The following is an 18,558-nucleotide window of genomic DNA, read 5'->3' on the forward strand; positions in this document are numbered from 1 at the left end:
ATCGGACTTTGGGACTTACTACCTTAATAGATTAATTACACATTACACATATTACGCTAATAAATACAATGTGTGAAGAATAGGAAATCAATTAAATACAAATTTTATTTAAATTAGCAGCTATTATACAATCGCATATTTGATCAATATCGATATTGCCGAAATATCGATAGGTGCGCGCACACATATGACCAACGACCAACGCAAGTCGTAGGGCAACACTTGCAAAACGAATCGAAACACAGCTAGGAAGAAAGATAGAAAGAAGGCGAAAGCAACAAAATCAAACAACGAGCTCGTGTTGTTGAACGTATTTAACGTTTTTGCTTAAATTGTGTGTAACACAACTTAATTTAGCGCAGCACTCGAGCACAAGCAATCTTGATGCAATGAGCGGCATTAAAACAAGCGAGGAGGCAAAGATGTCGACAACGACAACGTCGTCAACAATAACGGCATCGACAAGTACAGCGGGCGGCGAGGCGGCTGCGGATACGGTTACAGCAGACGCCGCTGCCTTAGAGGCCGAAGAACGCGCCGAGCTGCAGCAATTTATTGGCGAACTGCAGGAGAAGATCGAATGCAAACGCCAGCTGCGACAACAAAACTCCAACTTCGAGCTTCCCGGCGACACGTATTTCGCTCGCCTTGACTCCAGTCTTAAAAAGAATACGGCTTTTGTGAAGAAACTGAAACTGTTTACTGCCACGCAGCTGGATACGCTGCTGCGTGAACTCTCTGCCCTCAATTTGAGCAAATATATTTCGGAAATATGCGCTGCTCTCGCCGAGGCCAAACTCAAAATGACCGATGTGCCTGCCGTGGTCACGTTGGCCTCTAAACTGCATTGCACCTACGCCGACTTCGATGCTCACTTTCTGGAGGCGTGGCAAAAGGCGCTTAATGTTAAGGCCAGCGAGAAGATCAGCAATCCCAGCAAGTTGCGTGTGGACTTGCGCCTCTTTGCTGAGCTCGTCAGCTCCGGTGTCATCCAAATGAAACCGGGATTGGCTCAGCTGGGCATGGTGTTAGTGCAATTGATTGCCCAAGACAAGGATGATCACAGCAATTTCTCTATTATATTATCGTTCTGTCGACACTGCGGCGAAGAGTATGCAGGCCTCGTGCCACAGAAGATGCAACAGTTGGCCAGCAAATATGCACTAGAAATGCCTAAGTCGGATTTCCTCAGCGCCGACAAGCAGCTCAACTTGCGCACCATGCTCAAGGGCTACTTCAAGGCGCTGTGCAAGCATGTGCTTGCCGAGCAGGCGGCGCTGATGAACATGACCAAGAACATTCGACGCACCATGGAGTGCAAGGGCGAGATTAGCCAGGAGAAGCGTGAGAAATGCGAGCTGATGCAGGCCAGCTTCGATAAGTTGCTCGCCTCTGCGCAATCGCTATCGGAGCTGCTTGGCGAACCGTTGCCAGAGTTGACTAAAGAATCGGAATGCTGTAATCCGGGCACGGTCATCGACAACATGCTCGATAGCGCCGCCTTCGGCACGCTGGATCCATGGGGCGATGAGGAGGCGCGTGCCTTCTACACCGATTTGCCTGACTTACGGCAATTTCTGCCCAACTTTTCGGCACCCAAAGTGGATCTAGAGACGCTTGAGGAACCCAGCGAACTTACCGAGGAGGCCATCGATGCCAATATCGATGCAGATCTCGACATGGATGATCCGCCGTCGGCAGCCAGCGATACGGCGCTCGACAAGGATCCCACGGATGAGCAGTCCATGTCCTCAGCTACTACCAATGCGGAGGCAGCCCCGATAGCACCCGCATGCTGTTCATTGCTGCCCAGCGATAAGAAAATGAGCAGTGCACTCATGGAATTGGGTCGCCAGCAACAACAGCAGCAGCAGGATCAGCAACCAAACAACCAAACGGTAGGCTCACAATGCTCCTCGACCACGCCCCTTGTGCCTACTCTTTTTTTACTCGCATTTGGCAACAAGTTGTTCTTACATGCGTCGTGCTCTTTCTCTCTAATTCTCTCGCTCTGCACCCTTTCTCCATCTGGCTCAGACTATCTTATACAATCTCCCTCTCACTCTATATATACTATATACATCTCACTCTCACTCTATCTCTGTCTATTTCAGGCACAGGCACAATCACAATCGCAGCAGCTGCGCAAACAATTCGACGTCTTCCTACAGAACCTTTTCAACTGCGTCAACAAGGAACTTATCGACTCGGCCGCCATTGAGTTCCTGCTCAACTACAATACGAAACATCAGCGCAAGAAACTCACCCGCATCATATTCAATGTGCAGCGCACACGCCTCGACATCTTGCCGTATCTATCGCGCTTTGTGGCCATTGTGCACATGTGCAACACCGATGTGGCCGCCGATCTGCTGGAGCTGCTGCGCAAAGAGTTTAAGTGGCACATTCGCAAGAAGAATCAATTGAACATCGAGTCAAAACTAAAGATTGTCCGCTTCATTGGCGAGCTTGTGAAGTTCGGTTTGTTCCGCAAGTCCGATGCTTTGGGCTGCCTCAAGATGCTGTTGCGCGACTTCATTCATCATCACATCGAGATGGCGTGCGCCTTTGTCGAGGTGAGCGGCGTCTATCTCTACAATTGCCGCGACTCGCGGCTGCTGATGAATGTCTTTCTCGATCAAATGCTGCGCATGAAGACCGCCACAGCGATGGACTCGCGGCATGCCGCGCAAATTGAGAGCGTCTACTATCTGGTGAAGCCGCCCGAGTCTGCGAAGCGGGAGGCAACGCCGCGTCCCACGATTCACGAGTACATACGTCACCTGATCTTCGAGGAGCTGTGCAAGCAAAATGTCGAGCGTTGCATTAAAATGCTACGTCGCATCAATTGGCACGATACCGAGATCAGTAGCTATGCCATCAAATGTCTGAGTAAAGCATATTTACTGCGCTTCCCCCTCATTCGATGTCTGGCCGACCTGGTGTCCGGTCTCAGCTCGTATCAGCCCCGGGCGGTGACCATTGTGATTGACAATGTGTTTGAAGATATACGCGCTGGCTTAGAAATTCATTCACCAAAAATGTCCCAGCGCCGAATTGCAATGGCCAAATATTTGGGCGAGATGTACAACTACAAACTGGTTGAGTCGACGCACATACTCAACACACTCTATTCGATCATCTCGCTAGGAGCGAGCATGGATCAGAGCATCATCTCCCCGTTGGATCCGCCCGAAAGTCTCTTCCGTCTCAAGTTGGCCTGCATGCTACTCGACACCTGTGGCCCTTATTTCACCAGCCAGGTGACTCGCAAAAAGTAAGTACTTAGCAGTACAAATTTCAGCTTGGAGAAACAACTGAAGCGGAAGGTGTATGCATATACCCCACATAATTATGGGTCTATTATATATACATACTCATAATACAATAGAGACAATAATACATGAGAATAGGTAAACATAGGATTAATGTTAAAAGTTGTATGCTATATGAACATATATATATGTTGATATTTGCACATCGATTTACATACATACATACAGCATTTGGAACATTTGATAGTGCAATATTTGCGCGATTATTATAGCTTCTTCCATTTTTGCGACAGTTTAGGCTGAAGAAGGCACGGGAAAAATAAAATCGATCAAAGTCGTATGCATACATGTAGGATACTTATACTACTTTCCTGTGCATTAAAGTGATTCGTCAAGTATTTAGTTTTCATACTCGCTTTCCGTAGGATAGTAGTATATTATCACTTTGTACCTGCCGGATATGTATGTAACAGGCATCTCCGATCCCATAAAGTATGTATATATACTATAACAGCTTAGACGATATAGGCATGTCCGTCTATTTGTCTGTCTGTATGTATGATCTCAGAGAATATAAGATATATGTTATTTTTGCACACAGATAAAGTTTGTTTTTAATTTTTACCACGCCCAGTTCCGCGCCTCCAAAACGAAAATGTTTTTCGATTTTGTTGGAAAAATAGTATTAATGCTCCCAGAAAATTTGGTTGCAATGAGATAGAAATTGTAGATGTTTTAATAGAAATACTTTTGTATGGCAAAAAGGGTCTTCGGTCTTAATTGATATGTCTGACAATCTGGTATATTTTGTTCTCTGTTATATTTTGAATGTAAAACGTTTGTACGTTATACCAAATATTACCCTCGGTATATTTCAGTATTTTTCCGGTACATTAATTTGGTGAACTTTTAGAATATTTCGAGCGCACTTAACTACAGCTTTATTACTTGTTTCTAATGTGTTGATTCTTCTCCGCAGATTGGACTACTTTCTGGTGTTCTTCCAGCACTACTATTGGTTTAAAAAAATCGCATCCGGTGTTCAGTCAGTCGGAGAACACTTCGGACCTATTTCCCATACTGGTGGATCATACCTACCGCGACTGTTTGGCTGGTGTGCGACCCAAGCTAAAGTTGTACAAGAGCTTGGAACAGGCCAAAGAGGCAATTGATCAGCTGCAAGAGCAACTGTATCCACAACTCAAGGCAAATAACAATGCGCAGGATGCCAATTTGGCAACCATTAGTGAGATCAGCGAAATAGATGAATGTGTAAGTTATGAATCCTCTCAAGCTGGTTTTTTTGGTGTACTTTAATTTGCAATCTTGACTCCTTACTCCCACACAGGTGACCGACGATTCAGGCTCGTCAAATGATCAGCAGCGTGAGCGTCAAGCAGCTGGTGGCTCTGAAGCGGATCAAATAAACGATTGGACCGAATATGAAGCTGAACCAGCGCTGCCTCCGCCACCACCTGAGAAGTCCAAAGAGGATCTGGAGTTTGAGCAAATGTACGAAAAAATGACGAGCGATTCGTATCAGGAGCGCCTCAAGGAGCCGCCGCTAAAGGCCACCAACAAGGACATACCGGTGCCCATGATGGCGCGGCGTCAAAAGAAATCCTACGATCAAATCCAGGGCAATCAAACGCCACAGATCTCAAAGGCAGCTACCGCTGTCGTTTCCACAGCTGGCACAGCAGCTGCCGATGCCGATGACAGTTTACCCGTCTCGTGCAGCGAATCAACTCCCGTCGAGGGCGGCAAGAGTAGTGGCAGCAGCCATAGCAACAACAACAGCGGCGCCGTGCCGTTTGTGCTGATGATGCGCGGCAATAAAGGTGGCAAGCAGCAGTTTAAAACATTTGTGGCGCCCTCCGACTCACAGCTGGCCATCAATCTGAAGCTGCAGGAGCAGAAAACGCGTGAGGAGAAGGAAAAGGTCAAGCGGCTGACGCTCAACATAACTGAACGCATCGAAATGGAAGACTATCAGGAATCACTGCAACCGCTCCAGCAGCGCAGCTTTACGCAAAGCTATTACCAGAAGCCCAACAAGCACAAGTTCAAGCATCAAAAGGGCGCACCCGATGCGGATTTAATATTCCACTAAAAAACAAACGCAAATGAGACCTGGTTGCAAACACGTTAATAAAGCAAACGCGCCGTCCCAGCTCCAGTTCCAGGTGCAGTTAAACGACGAGAACAGCTCAAGATCTGTCATGGTAGATGATGTGCTGTCTACAAAGGCTAGCTATATCTTTGTTATTGTGTGGAGACGTACTTAACTGACTAGTGTCTTTTCCTAACCTCACATCACCTCACCTGACCTGACCTCCCTGGCCTCACCTGATCTTACCACTTTTGCCCTGGTCTCCTCTTGGTTGTTTCCCATGGCGATGTGCGCGCATACGAATGTGTTGTTGAGCATATAATACGTGTTATCTCGTTATCGATTGATATATATGTATATACATAGATTGATATATATGTGTACATAGAGCTATAAAGATTTTTAGATTTATGTATATATCAGCGCTCCCGGACATGTTTCCAAAACAACATATTGATTGTTTTTTATTCAATAAAAACAAAGAATAATACAATGCGAATCGCGATTTTCTCATTCATTTATGTTGCTCCTATCTAAAAAAACGACGTAAAATTATAAAACAAAATCAAATTTATTTTGCTTATAAGATAGTTTTACTACCCTAGAATACAGCAAAAAAAATATGCGAAATAAAACTTTTAACCTTAATTTCGAATTTAGTGGGAAGACCGTCAAATGTAATTAAATGTCATATCAAAACGTTCTACTCGTTTTACTCGAAACACGGTTTTTCAAATTGGTACGCAGCATTTGAAATTTCGACCATATTCTTAGGTCGTGAATACGCAGAAAATACGGATCGTACGGAATTTGTTTTAAATTGATTGGGCGATTTTTAGTTTGCAGAAGACTGGACAAATTTGTTGTGAAATTTTGAAAAGTCAAAATTCAAACGTTCACCAAAATCAATATTTACAAAAATCCCTAAGACATTATGTAAATGTGCCGATTTAAAGGTTTTTTGTTTTCCGTCAATAGGTTCAAAATCACTTGTTTCCCCTTGTGCTGTGTGCCACGGAGGCCTTTCAACCAAACACGACTCAGTGCGCGGCTCATACTTTTTACTTTTAAATATGTATATGTTTCACAACATACCTAAATTCCTTCTATCACAAAAATGCTTCAAAAACATGGGTTACAGTGTTTTTACTTCTTATGCCATTCGAATATTACCAACAAAAATATCGAATTTTTGTATATAACATAAATTATTTGATTAGTACCTGAAGGTACTCTTGGGTATTAGAGTGTTTATTGTTGGATTGTTGTGGAACAGAAGAATGAATAATTCAGTTATATTTTTTTTGTTTTTATTTTTATTTCACTAAACATTAGCATTAAACAATTTTGTTGTTTTGTAATTTCCATGTTAAGTTTCGTTAAAATTGCTTTTGCATATTAATTTCTAAACAATTATTTAGCTTTTTGTTTTTCTTTTGGTATTATACAATGAACTCTATTTTTGTTAATCAGTAATCAGTACAAATCGCAAAAATACATATGTTTATTATCGTGTTTAAGATTAATGTTCAATCAAAAAACTGGCAAATACGCGACGCGATCGCGATATAGTATATAAAAAATACAATACGAGCGATCTCCTGTTCATAAATAAAAATCGGGGCACGTTTCTATGATTTGCTTTCTTTTTTTTTCTTTGTTGCATTTGTCGCTCATTATAAAATTAACAGTTACAAGCTTAAATGTTAATACGCTTAAATATTATTTATAAAGTTAGATATAGAATAATAATAGATCTCAAAAAAAAACATACACATGAATGAATTGACATTGGCAAACATAAAAGTGGGACAACAAAAAGTAATTATATTTTCGCATGTTAATTAATTGGCATAAATTCAGGTTTGGTTGTGGATCGTTGCTCTGCTAATAAATAAATTGCAGTATTGCTGCATGGACATTAATAAATAGTTACGAATCCGAAAGGCAGGGAAAAGGGAAAGAAAATACAAATCGAATATTTTGCCACAAAATACGAGTACACTTATGATGTAAAAATAAACACAAAAAGAAAAACGATGTGCTCACTCGTGTCTTCAGCTCCGTGTATTTTTTTTTTTAATTTGTTTGTTTTTGGAATTCTCTCCGCTCTTGGGGAGGAGCACACATAAATATTTAAAACGATCGTTTCGTTGGTTAGTTTTTTGTTGTAAGTAACATAGGCACAATTTGGTTGTTCATCATTTATGTATGTAGATCGTTTACAGTGTCGATTGATTGGTTGAGTAATTTCTTGAATAATGTTGTGCGTCGTTGGTTGCTGCGGTTAGTTTGGCTGCTTATTAATAGAAGCATTTTTCTTTCTTGTGTATACGGTATACAAATATAAAATCTAACATATGTATATAAATATATATATATATATATTGCAAGGCACAATCGTTTTGCTTTTGTATACTCTATATATATATTGTTTAATAAACATGTTTGACTTAGTTTAGAACGCGTTTCAATGGCAGTTGACTTTTGTTCAAGCATTTCTCTTGCACGCGCACCAGTTGAAGAAGCTGCTACGTTTGAAAGAACGGATCGAGTGGGCTGGAGGGTAAACATATTAGTTGTTGGGTACAGACAATACAATGGGGACAGATCCGAAATATGTAAACAGTCGATTGATTGATTGTTAAAATGGCAAAAATTTCACTATTTAAAACAAATTATAGCAGATCTCTTATTTGCCTGCATAAATGGGGTTCTTGAAAGTTGAGGTGGCCTGCTTGTAAATGGGATTCTCGCCCTGTAAAAATAAAATAGATACCATATGTGATTATCAATTGTTGTGGTTAGTCAATGCCAATGTCACTGTCTTACCGTATCCCACTTGGCATTCATGCGCTCCTTTTCAAATCGCGCAAACTCGCGACGATCGTGTATAGTGGTGAGCAGCTTCCAGAGCAGCAAAATGGCTAAGCCGACGAGCACAATAGCAGCAATGACGCCCAGCACAATGCCCAGCATGAAGACCTTGGGTGGGCATTCTTTCTCCTCTTGGGCATGAACCACAAGCTCCCCAACCTCGCTGTATTTGAACGTGAATTTGCAATCGTCCTCATCGAAGAACACGCACAACTGTTCATCCTTGTCCTCATCGATTTTGACCTTCTCCACGCCGACGGGCGTGAATGTGGTGCAATTTTTGGCACAATCATCACCATTCTTCAGTTCGCCGGTGTGATACATTTGACATTGCACACAGTCCTTCAGCTCGTGACAGCGCCCCGAGCATGTGGGGCACTTGTCACAGTATTTGCCCGAATAGCGGCCGTCGTCGGTGGACTTGCATTTGCAAACGCCACACTCGCAGGTTCCGTGTCCCGAGCAAATCTCGCCGCCATTTGGTGGCATGCATGTGTCCTTCGAAGTCTGGCAATCGCAACTGCTGCCCGTCCAGCCGGGTTTGCAAACACAGCGATTGCACTCGCAAATGCCATGATCGGGTCCCGAGCACAGAAGATTCTTGTTGCGCTCGCAGCTGAAGTTTTCGCACTCGCAGTATTTTCCGGAAATTATCTCCTCGGGATTGGACCGTTTCTTGCATTCACAGGCGCCGCATACACAGCTACCGCGTCCATTGCAGTCGGCGGCATTCGTATTGTTGCCCTGACGGCACATGTTGTTGTTGCCATTGTTCAGATGCACATCGGACATGGAGCACTCGCAGGTGTTGCCAAAGTGGAGGTCATCGCATTCGCAGATGCCGCACATCAAAGTACCGGACTTGCTACAGCTGGTCGAGTGCTTCTCATAGCCAATCGAGCCGGGATGCTCGCAGGGACACGAGCAGAGCATTTCCAGGTCAATGATCATGCTCTCATTGATGCCCACCGGATAGATTTGGATCACCTGCAAATAACAAAGGATTGGGTGAACAAAGTATTTGGATTATTGTCAACATCATAATTGAAGTCATTTGAATTATAATTATCAGTTGGCAATAATCAAGTGGCCAACTGACAAATATAATTCAATTGAAAACCGTTATATGATAAATGCCTCAAAAAACTTTTTGGTCTTAGAGCAATAAGCAGCATGAATATGAACATTTCTCATTACTTTTTAATATAGATAAGTGCGCACCCTGATTCTACACAAAAATAAACATGTGCTTTATCATAATTTTAGTATTCGTAATAAGCTTGAACGTTTGGCGTTCCATCAATTAACACGCCTAGGATCGGTTTCTTGTGACTAAACAACATTTAACATAATTTAAGAAAGCTATGGGAGAATATAATCGGCAAAACAGTGCGGTATTACTCTATAAATATACCTGATTAATACTGAATATATTCCACAGGCTATAACTTGTGCATCTATGTATAGAGGATTACACCTCACTCTCGCTTAACTCGGACATTTTTAGCACGAACTCGGTCTTACACGGTTACAAATTTGCTCCCATCCCCCTTTTAACACGCTAAAAACCTTGTTCTTTCGCGATTTTTGATAAAAGAGCCACCAAAATGAGAAAAAATTTTGAAGCAAACTGGCTTAAGCTATAAATGCCACCAAATGCATTTCAAACTTGATATGAATAGAAACATATGATCTCCTTACTTTTTAACATATTTAAGTTTCTATAAAGATTAGCCTGTTAAATTATTATATGACGCAACTTTTTTAACTAAATACCAGCTTTTAGTTTTAAAAATTTAAACGTTATGCATTTATTAAAGGTAATAACTTTTGGTTAATTTTGAACAAATATATGAACCTTTAATAAAAACAGATAAAATTTTAACATTAAAAAAATTTTTTGCTGCCAATTTTGAATTTTCCGAACGTAACTCCTTATTTTGTACTGAATTCATGTTTCGCTTAACACGAAGATTTCTAGGATCGTAACCCCCATGTTAAGCGAGGGCCAGGTGTACATTCAAAATATACCATCGAGTACAAAGTAAGTATACCAGTTTATTACCCAAAGCAACCGACCCGACTGCAATTGCCTTTTTTTTGCCATATACAATCATTATACCCGCTACCCATAGGGTAGAAGGGTATTATAACTTGGTGCCGGCAGGAAATGTATGTAACAGGTAGAAGGAGACATCTCCGACCCTATAAAGTATATATATTCTTGATCAGCGTCAACAGCCGAGACGATCTAGCCATGTCCGTCTGTCCGTCTGTGTGTCTGTCCGTCCGTCCGTATGAACACCTAGATCTCAGAGACTATAAGAGATAGAGCTATAATTTTTTTCGACAGCATTTGTTATGTTTGCACGCAGATCAAGTTTGTTTCACGCCCACTTCCGCCCCCGCAAATCAAAAAAATCGAATAACAAGCGTAATTATAAAGCTAGAATTGCGAATTTTACATATATAATAACTACTATAGTAGTTATGATTCCTGAATTTGGTTGCGATCAGATAAAAATTGTCGAAGTAATTAAAGAAATACTTTTGTATGGGCAAAACGCCTACTTACTAGGTGTCTAATTTGCTTTGGCCGACAATCTGGTATATTGTGCCGTCTATGGTATATTTTGAATGCGGTACTATATCGATATACCAAATATACCATTTGGTATATTTTTTTAGTATTTTTGGTATATTTTTATAATAATACCCCCAAAATGTATTTTTAGTATTTTTGTAGTATAATTGGTATGTTTTGAGAATAATACCGCAAAATATATTGCTTTCATTCAAAATGGGTAGCGGGTATCTCACAGTCGAGCACACTCGACTGTAGCTTTCTTACTTGTTTTTATATACAACTTCTACAATTTGTATCTGATGACAACCAAATCAGGAATCATAATCATATATCTATATATCTTATGGGGTCGGAGATGACAACTGAACAACTGAAATTTGATTTGAATTTAATTACCGCACCTGCTTCCAGAGTTTTGGATCCGTGGGACACTTTGTGACGGTAATGTTCGCGGTGAAGGTGACCTTGTCGCCAACCTTAAGACCGCTGCACTTGTTCGTTTTGGTAAGTGGTCCGTTTGACAAGCAGGATGAATAATACGTGATCTTGACATCAGTCGTAGCATTATCCTTCATCTCTACCGTTGATGAGATTTTCTAGAAATGTGTTCAATAAAATTTCAAATAAAATACGCGATGCAAGCGACACTGAATAAAAATAAATACACTTACACTGTACTCTTCACGGACAAGATCAACGACGTTGGAAGAATCATTAGAGAGAATGGCGCTGGATGAGCCTTCAATATGTCCAGACAGCTTCTGATAGACGGAATACTGATTCTGTGTGACGGCAAAAATGATGTTGATGGCATTCTGTTTGACCTTTTGATTGATTTGCGAGATGCTCGGATAATCCTGAATAATCGAGTGCGTGTACATGCCCTCACCATTCAAATGGCATTCACCATCGTTGGGCGTAATGACGCCACCCAATTTACCATCGCCCGCATAATGGAAGCCAGCATCCGTGGAGAAGACAAGCAAACGACGCGCCTGCTCGCGCCAACCGACCTGTTGACGGCAGGCAATGGCCTGCATGATGGCATCGAAACCGCCTTCGGGGGCATCTAAGTTACCCGACACAGCTGCCTGCTTTACCTCGGTCTGTTTGTGGATTGTGTGTAGTTTTTTGCGGGGTGTGTAATAAAAAGAAAGATTTTAATAACAAGCCGAGCGAGTTTAATGGTTGCGGCGAAGTGCAACAATCAACAAGCAACAAATGATGCAATTTTCTTGGCGCACTTTGAGTCCGTCGTCGGCATGTTCCCAATTCCAAAATCACCAAATTATCGCGATGGTTGAATTGGAAACAGTAGCCATGGCTAAAGAAGCTCTTAATCTTTATCAGTTCCAACTAGCTGGGAGTCCAGGTAGGACGCCAATAGTTGGCGACAATGATAAGATTACCAAGACTCAGTCAGGTCTAGAAAATTGCGTTCCACAGCGGGGTAAGAGGATGTGATTTGATAGGGCATATAAAAGCGATAACATGCAAACGAAACATTCGAATAAATGAACTACAATCTCTTGATAAGTGCAACAAACATAGCAGAACAACAAAATATTAAGCATAGTCCCAAAACCAATAACAATTATTATAAACTCCAACGAATAAAATATATGAAAATAATCATAGATTCGGTATTAGCGGCTAATTGAACAAAATGTCATTTGAGCATGGATTTAGTTCAAAATGTAACGAATCTGTTTCTTTTCTGCTTTAGTTTCGTTTTGTTTTTCTTTTCTTTTTGGGTGGAGACAACTTACAGAGAATCTATATGTGTCCGTGCTCAAGCCCATGATGTTACGATAGCCGTAGGGAGCATCGCATTTGGGACATGGCTCCTCCAGGCTGTATTTTAATATAGTTTTTTTTTTAGTGTGAAAGAACAAGCAATCGATTTTCACAAATTTTATGAACACAAATAGATATAAAAGAAAAGATTTATAATTTATAGAGCGAAAGAAAGAAAAAGAGAGAGAGAGAGAGAGAGAGAGAAAAATGGTGAGCATTTATATGAGAGAACACACAAAAATAAAACAAACATAAATAAACTAAAATCAAATTAAAATGTAAATACATATAATAATAATGTCCCATATGTAAATATGTAGCAGATAAATGGCAAATGATATGTTTCTATGTCTTCCCCCAATTTTGAACCAGACGCTGAACAACCATTTCAATGCATTTGGCCATCGATCTGACAACTCGATCAATTTCTCATACATACATGTGAAGTTGGCAGCGCTTGGCTAACAAATACCGTTCTTAACTATTAAAATGCTCGGTCTACGTCAACTTAAATATAAGCTTAATATACACACCGATTTTTATAGATATATGTAGAGTTTCAATGCTTATGATTAACATACACACGAAATAAATGTATGTTGATTACAACTAAAATATACATACATACATACATATAAATAATGAGCGAGGCATACGTAAGATAAATGCATTACAATACGATACGATACGATATACATACATATGTATATACGAGTAGATGCAAAAATATCGATAGTTAGGCACCAAGGCAAAACACACAATGATATGACAGCAAAAGAAAGGGGGAATGGGGAAACGTGCAAACATACATATAATTAATATAGTGTATAGCATTGAGTATTGGATGGATAGTTGTATGTGGGAGGATTGCAAATATATTAATTTGGCTCTTACAGAAAAGCTTTCGGTGTTATTGCTCAGTGGCATGTGATTGCGGTAACCATAGGGGGCCTTGCAGTTATCGCATGGATGCTCGAGTCTGTATAATAATAATACACAAAAGTGATTTATCGGTGGTTGTTTGCGTTGATTGATGGTTGGTTTCGTGTTCAATATATCGAGTTGTTGTTGGAGTTGAAGTTTAATCGTGGCGTCAGTTTTGTATTTTGTGTTTTTTTTTGTTCGCATAAAGGTAAAAATTAGGTAAAAATAACATTTTATGAATTAGTCAAATAGATAGAACATACAAAAAAAAGTGACAATGAACAAGTTAATCTATTTTAAAACAAAGTCTGTATAAATATTAGATGTAAATTCAGAAAGAAAGTTTAATTCATTGTTCAGTAAAGCCAATGGATGAAGAGCAAATCTTTTTGCTTTTGTTGTAAAATTTGTTTTTAACAATTTTTGTTAGAAATAATGATGTTGAGACCGCTATAAATGCTAGTTTGACTGTGTTTTATTTTATTCTGCAAACTCTGCTCACTTAAGGCTTAGTAACTAAGCTACAAATAAGCACATATTACTCATATGACGGCACTTATCATATTCAACTTTCGACGAATCCGGCGTGACTAATCCACTCAATAGATATATTTTGTCATGGAACACTCATATTGGTTTGCTGAAAACATTACTCAAATCTTACAAAGCTACTCTACGATTTATAACGCTAGCTACTCCAGAATCTTTCAATATTAAATGTATTTGCACTCACTTCTTGGGTATGGTGGAGACGTATGGCATGAGAACCTTGTCGACAAACGAACCGAAGCCTAGACGGAAATTGGATGTAATGCCTTTCATGGTCTCAGATAGTTTGTCACCCAGCGCAGACAGTTTTTCCTTATCGTCCTCCATGGACTTGGACAGATCCATCAAATAGTAGAGATCAACGGGGTAATCTACGGCCTGTGAATAGCTCACATCCAAATTGTGCACCTCATCTACAGAGCGAGCAATAAATCAATGGTTCTATTGATAAAATCTTGAGATCTACTTACTGATGCGCAGCTTGAGACTAACACGCTGTGGCTTGATCTGCACAATTTCACCGGCTGCAGCGGCGGCAAAGGCACTTTGAGATCCCAAATTGGCACTGAAGCCTGAACTCGAGCTGGAGCTGGAGCCATAGCTGGAACTGGAACCGGATGCGCTATACGAACCAGACGACGAGCTCTGACGACTGGCGCTGCTCTCGTAGGAGCCACCCGAGATATACTGGCCACCACCCGACATGGCGGCGGCACCACTGCTGTCCCACGTCAGCGCCTTGTTGATCCTGATGCTCTCCGATGTGTCCGGGTTATAAATGAACTCCTCCGGACATATCTCCGGCTTGGGCGTGTTGAGGAAGCAACGCGGCCGATCGCCATAGTCGGCCTTCATGCACCAGCCGCAGTTCTGTGTCTGTATGCACTCATGACAGGTGGCTTTGTTCATGCATGGATTCTGCTCTAATTTGGCGGGTGATTGATCGAGCTGTGCTGCCAAAGTGTGGCTCAGTTGAGTGGATGCGAGGATGCACAGCAGAGACAAGTACATTAGCTGCTGCATTTTTCTTGTCATCATTTTGAAAGATGTTACTTTTGTTGTTTTTGATTGTGTTTCTATCATCGTACCGCTTAACAAGCGCACGTTCTTCCCCTTTCTCTCTCTCTCTCTCTCTCTCTCTCTCTCTCTCTCTCTCTCTCTCTCTCTCTCTCTCTCTCTCTCTCTCTTTCTCTGTTTCGCTTGGTGTCTTTTTCCAGCGACTCTCGCTCTAGTGGTTTTGTGGTGAGAAAGTTTCTAGTGCAGCAGCTGGAAGAGACAAGAAATCATAATTATTTCGAGGAATATGAGTAGCAAAGAATTCAAAAGTTTCCTTATTTCAATGTAATCAGAAGACTATGATGACTGAAAATAAAAATGTTTTTTTTTTCTGTAAAGCATTTATATGTATATGATTACAAATATATCTTATTCTATAATTGTCTGGAAATCACTCAATTTTTTTCACTTCTTCCACAACATTTTTGTACTTCTTAAATACACATGCCAATCATGAACAACCACTTTGTTTGTTACACATACTCTATAAAAAAAAAACAATACTAAGGGGCAATCGTTCTCTTATGTCCACAGAAATAAAATTCTTTGCCCCGGACTGATCGTATAGTAAAATTAAGAGCTTGTGCCACACGCGTTTCTAAAAGTTGAATATTGCAGCTCCTCAGTAAATTTATGTTAAATTTACAAGATGACACAGAGCAGTCTTACTTAGCTGACGTACTGCCAGACTTGGATCAAACGGGGCTACGTTAAGAAATCGCTCAAAATATTTTAGAATTACTATATATAAAAGCAAAATTTCTACCTAATTTCTATCGAAGTTTTACAAAGCGTGAATTGTAAATTAAACGCTCGGAATTGACGTGATAAGCTTTTTATAATTTGTGTATGATTATATTGACAAAACAGTGCGCCACGAAATAAACTACATACATATACCATATACCGTATATACCTTTATATAGCTTCCATTATGTATAATGGGAAACGTACATTAACAAAATATAATTGAATTAATGGATTTAGAATCACGATTGAGCGACCTTTTTAAACCCGTTACACACATGATAGAGGGGTATTATAAGTTATAATTTATAACTGTGGGACAGAAAGCAGGAGGAATTTCCGACCCTATGAATGGATATATGAAGAGGTATTATCCCATTATAAGGACAAACATTATCAAGTATACTATCTAAAAATGGGTTAAGTCACAGTTTATCATCAACCATTCGATGACTGGTTAACTACACATCTGCATTCAATCGCAGCTCCTATGACATAATAATATTATGTAGCAAATACATATGCAATTCCATGACGTAGTGTGTACAGTATTTATGTATGTAAAATCTATTTAATAATTATGCTCGTTCACCTTTCGTTAGAAGGGTATAACAAACATCTGCTTTGACTTTCTTTGTCTTGCCTCATGTTTAATTTTATGTCTCTCGCTGCTTCTGTTGCCCTCGTTGTTGTTGCTTCTGATGGTACAATCAGCGCCATTTAATACGAAGCGAACGAATCGAAAATCAAATTGAATATGACTCATGCTCAACGTTGTTGTTGATTGTGGCTGCTGTCGTGCGAAGAAATAACAAAAAAACAAACAAAAATACACTCACACACACACATACACATTTGGTTATCCCTCTCTCACATAAACAAGGGCTGCCAAAAGTGAGTGACAAAATGTCAATTATTGCACGACCCACACTGCTCTCTCACTCAGGTAAGTGCCGCTAGTGAGAGTTTTGCGAGTGGGGGAGTACAAAAAAAGTGTTGGCGAGACAGTGCGATCGCACACGCTCGGTTAACGGTTGCCACTGCGAATTGCAAATGTAAACAAAAGAGGGAGCTCTTGGCAGGACAAAACAAAGCCATCTTATTTATTGCAAGCCCGCCTTACACACGTCCCTGTTCATATACAAGTATGTGTATGTATTTTTGCAAATTCATAAGCACTCAGGAGTGTGCGTAACTCTTTCCACAGCTTAGTCATTCATGCTGTGCATGCAGCGCTGACGTCTGTTCCGGGCACGTCCGAATGATTAATAAATTAATGAAATGCCTTGCAATGGTAGCCCTGGTTAGAGTGACCCACAAACAATCAAAATATGCATGATTTTTTGTGTCGAAATATAACGACAACTGAAATGGAGGGAACTGTGTTTGGAACAGAGGCGATGCAGCAATTTGCATGAGCAAAGAGCGAAAACCATTTTTTTTTGGGTACCCACAGCATAAAATGCGGCACACATTATTATTTTTGTATATATCACTACTAATACATTCATAAACTCGATATAATCATGTACAGCATTTCGGCCTCGCGCGCACGCCTACAAAAGCATTAAGCAAACCATCTGTGCCTGTGCTACATAAAATGTGGGCGTACAAGTTCCTCGCCTCACAGCAACCAAGCAGCCCACAAAGCAGAGATAAAGACAGCTACACAAACACATGCACATGCAGAAACAGAGAGAGGGAGAACACCAATTGGAGCTGCAAAACTCCTTGAAATCAAAGTAATCGCGGCATAAGAGGGCGCTGCTGTATACTGTAATCAGAACGATCGTCAACTAGCAGAAGCGTTGCCACCCTGTTGAGAGAAATGCATGCCGTACTTTGTTCTTTAACTCCAGTAATTTCAAGTAGAGGATATTATTGGCACTAAGCAAATAACTCTTATGACAAACATTCACACACACAATGCGCTCTCGTGTCTCACGTATATGAGTGAGTATGTGAATTTTATGAGCATGCTTGTGTGTGTGCGTTGGCTGGCCGCGTAGTCATCGTCATCGTCAATGAAATCATCAACACACCCGACCAAAGTAAAGTCGACTCTCTTCCCTTTGACCAAAGAATGCAGTTAAAATTTGATAAATTTCTTACGTAATACAACTTCATTCTCATTATTTCACACACGATCTAGCACTATTCGCTATGATATTTAATGATTTGATGCCATATCAATTAGTAATTCTATAAAATATTTCCATCAGGGGCGCAACATCACTCGTTGCTGTGTTGCTGCTTTTATTTTGATTTCACTCACACACTTGTGGAGTTGCCGACACACACACTTATTCACATATATGTATACGAACATACACAATTGCAATTATGACGTTGATTTGTCTTCCATTTTTCACAAAATATTCTTTTTTATCACCGAAAACGACATTAAAATATTTTATAATTTTGAAAAAGACAAAAAAAATTTAGTTCAGTGTTGGCAAAAACGCTTACAATTGTATTTTGGCGACGGTTCCGCACTGCCACTCGATTATCAAACAACTGACGTCGTGTGACCAAATGCAAGTAACTTATAAAATGGGTGAATAGTGTGGCCAAGTTTGCTTCACATTCGCATACATCTCTGTAAGCCCTTAAAACGCAAGAATTAAAGACGT

The 18,558-nt window shown here is 40.5% G+C and overlaps 2 protein-coding genes across 4 annotated transcripts; one reads left to right on the forward strand and one right to left on the reverse strand.

The window, feature by feature from the left end:
* Window positions 1–220: 220 nt before the first annotated feature.
* Window positions 221–6,874, forward strand: LOC132797747 (regulator of nonsense transcripts 2). Its single transcript, XM_060809524.1, is given in 5 exon segments — window positions 221–1,898; window positions 2,115–3,277; window positions 4,255–4,297; window positions 4,299–4,547; window positions 4,624–6,874. Coding segments are annotated over 5 exon segments (3,729 nt in total). The 5' UTR covers window positions 221–389; the 3' UTR covers window positions 5,389–6,874.
* On the reverse strand, window positions 6,742–18,485 carry LOC132797750 (integrin beta-PS). Of its 3 annotated transcripts, none has more exons than XM_060809529.1 (8): window positions 18,395–18,485; window positions 14,593–15,388; window positions 14,307–14,535; window positions 12,622–12,706; window positions 11,524–11,958; window positions 11,254–11,448; window positions 8,221–9,252; window positions 6,742–8,146 (listed from the first exon to the last, which is right to left on the reverse strand). In XM_060809529.1, the coding sequence occupies exons 2-8, from the start codon at window positions 15,203–15,205 to the stop codon at window positions 8,081–8,083; spliced, it is 2,655 nt and encodes an 884-aa protein (XP_060665512.1). In that variant the 5' UTR covers window positions 15,206–15,388; window positions 18,395–18,485; the 3' UTR covers window positions 6,742–8,080. The 3 variants fall into 3 exon arrangements, with proteins under 3 accessions (XP_060665512.1, XP_060665511.1, XP_060665513.1); XM_060809528.1 differs by lacking the exon at window positions 12,622–12,706 and adding an exon at window positions 13,544–13,628 and having other exon boundaries at window positions 6,744–8,146; window positions 18,395–18,484; XM_060809530.1 differs by lacking the exons at window positions 12,622–12,706; window positions 18,395–18,485 and adding exons at window positions 13,544–13,628; window positions 18,257–18,304 and having other exon boundaries at window positions 6,744–8,146.
* Between the last annotated feature and the right edge of the window lie 73 nt (window positions 18,486–18,558).

The sequence above is a fragment of the Drosophila nasuta genome, unplaced genomic scaffold (genome assembly GCF_023558535.2).
Source record: "Drosophila nasuta strain 15112-1781.00 unplaced genomic scaffold, ASM2355853v1 ctg18_pilon, whole genome shotgun sequence".
Classification (NCBI taxonomy): domain Eukaryota; kingdom Metazoa; phylum Arthropoda; class Insecta; order Diptera; family Drosophilidae; genus Drosophila; species Drosophila nasuta.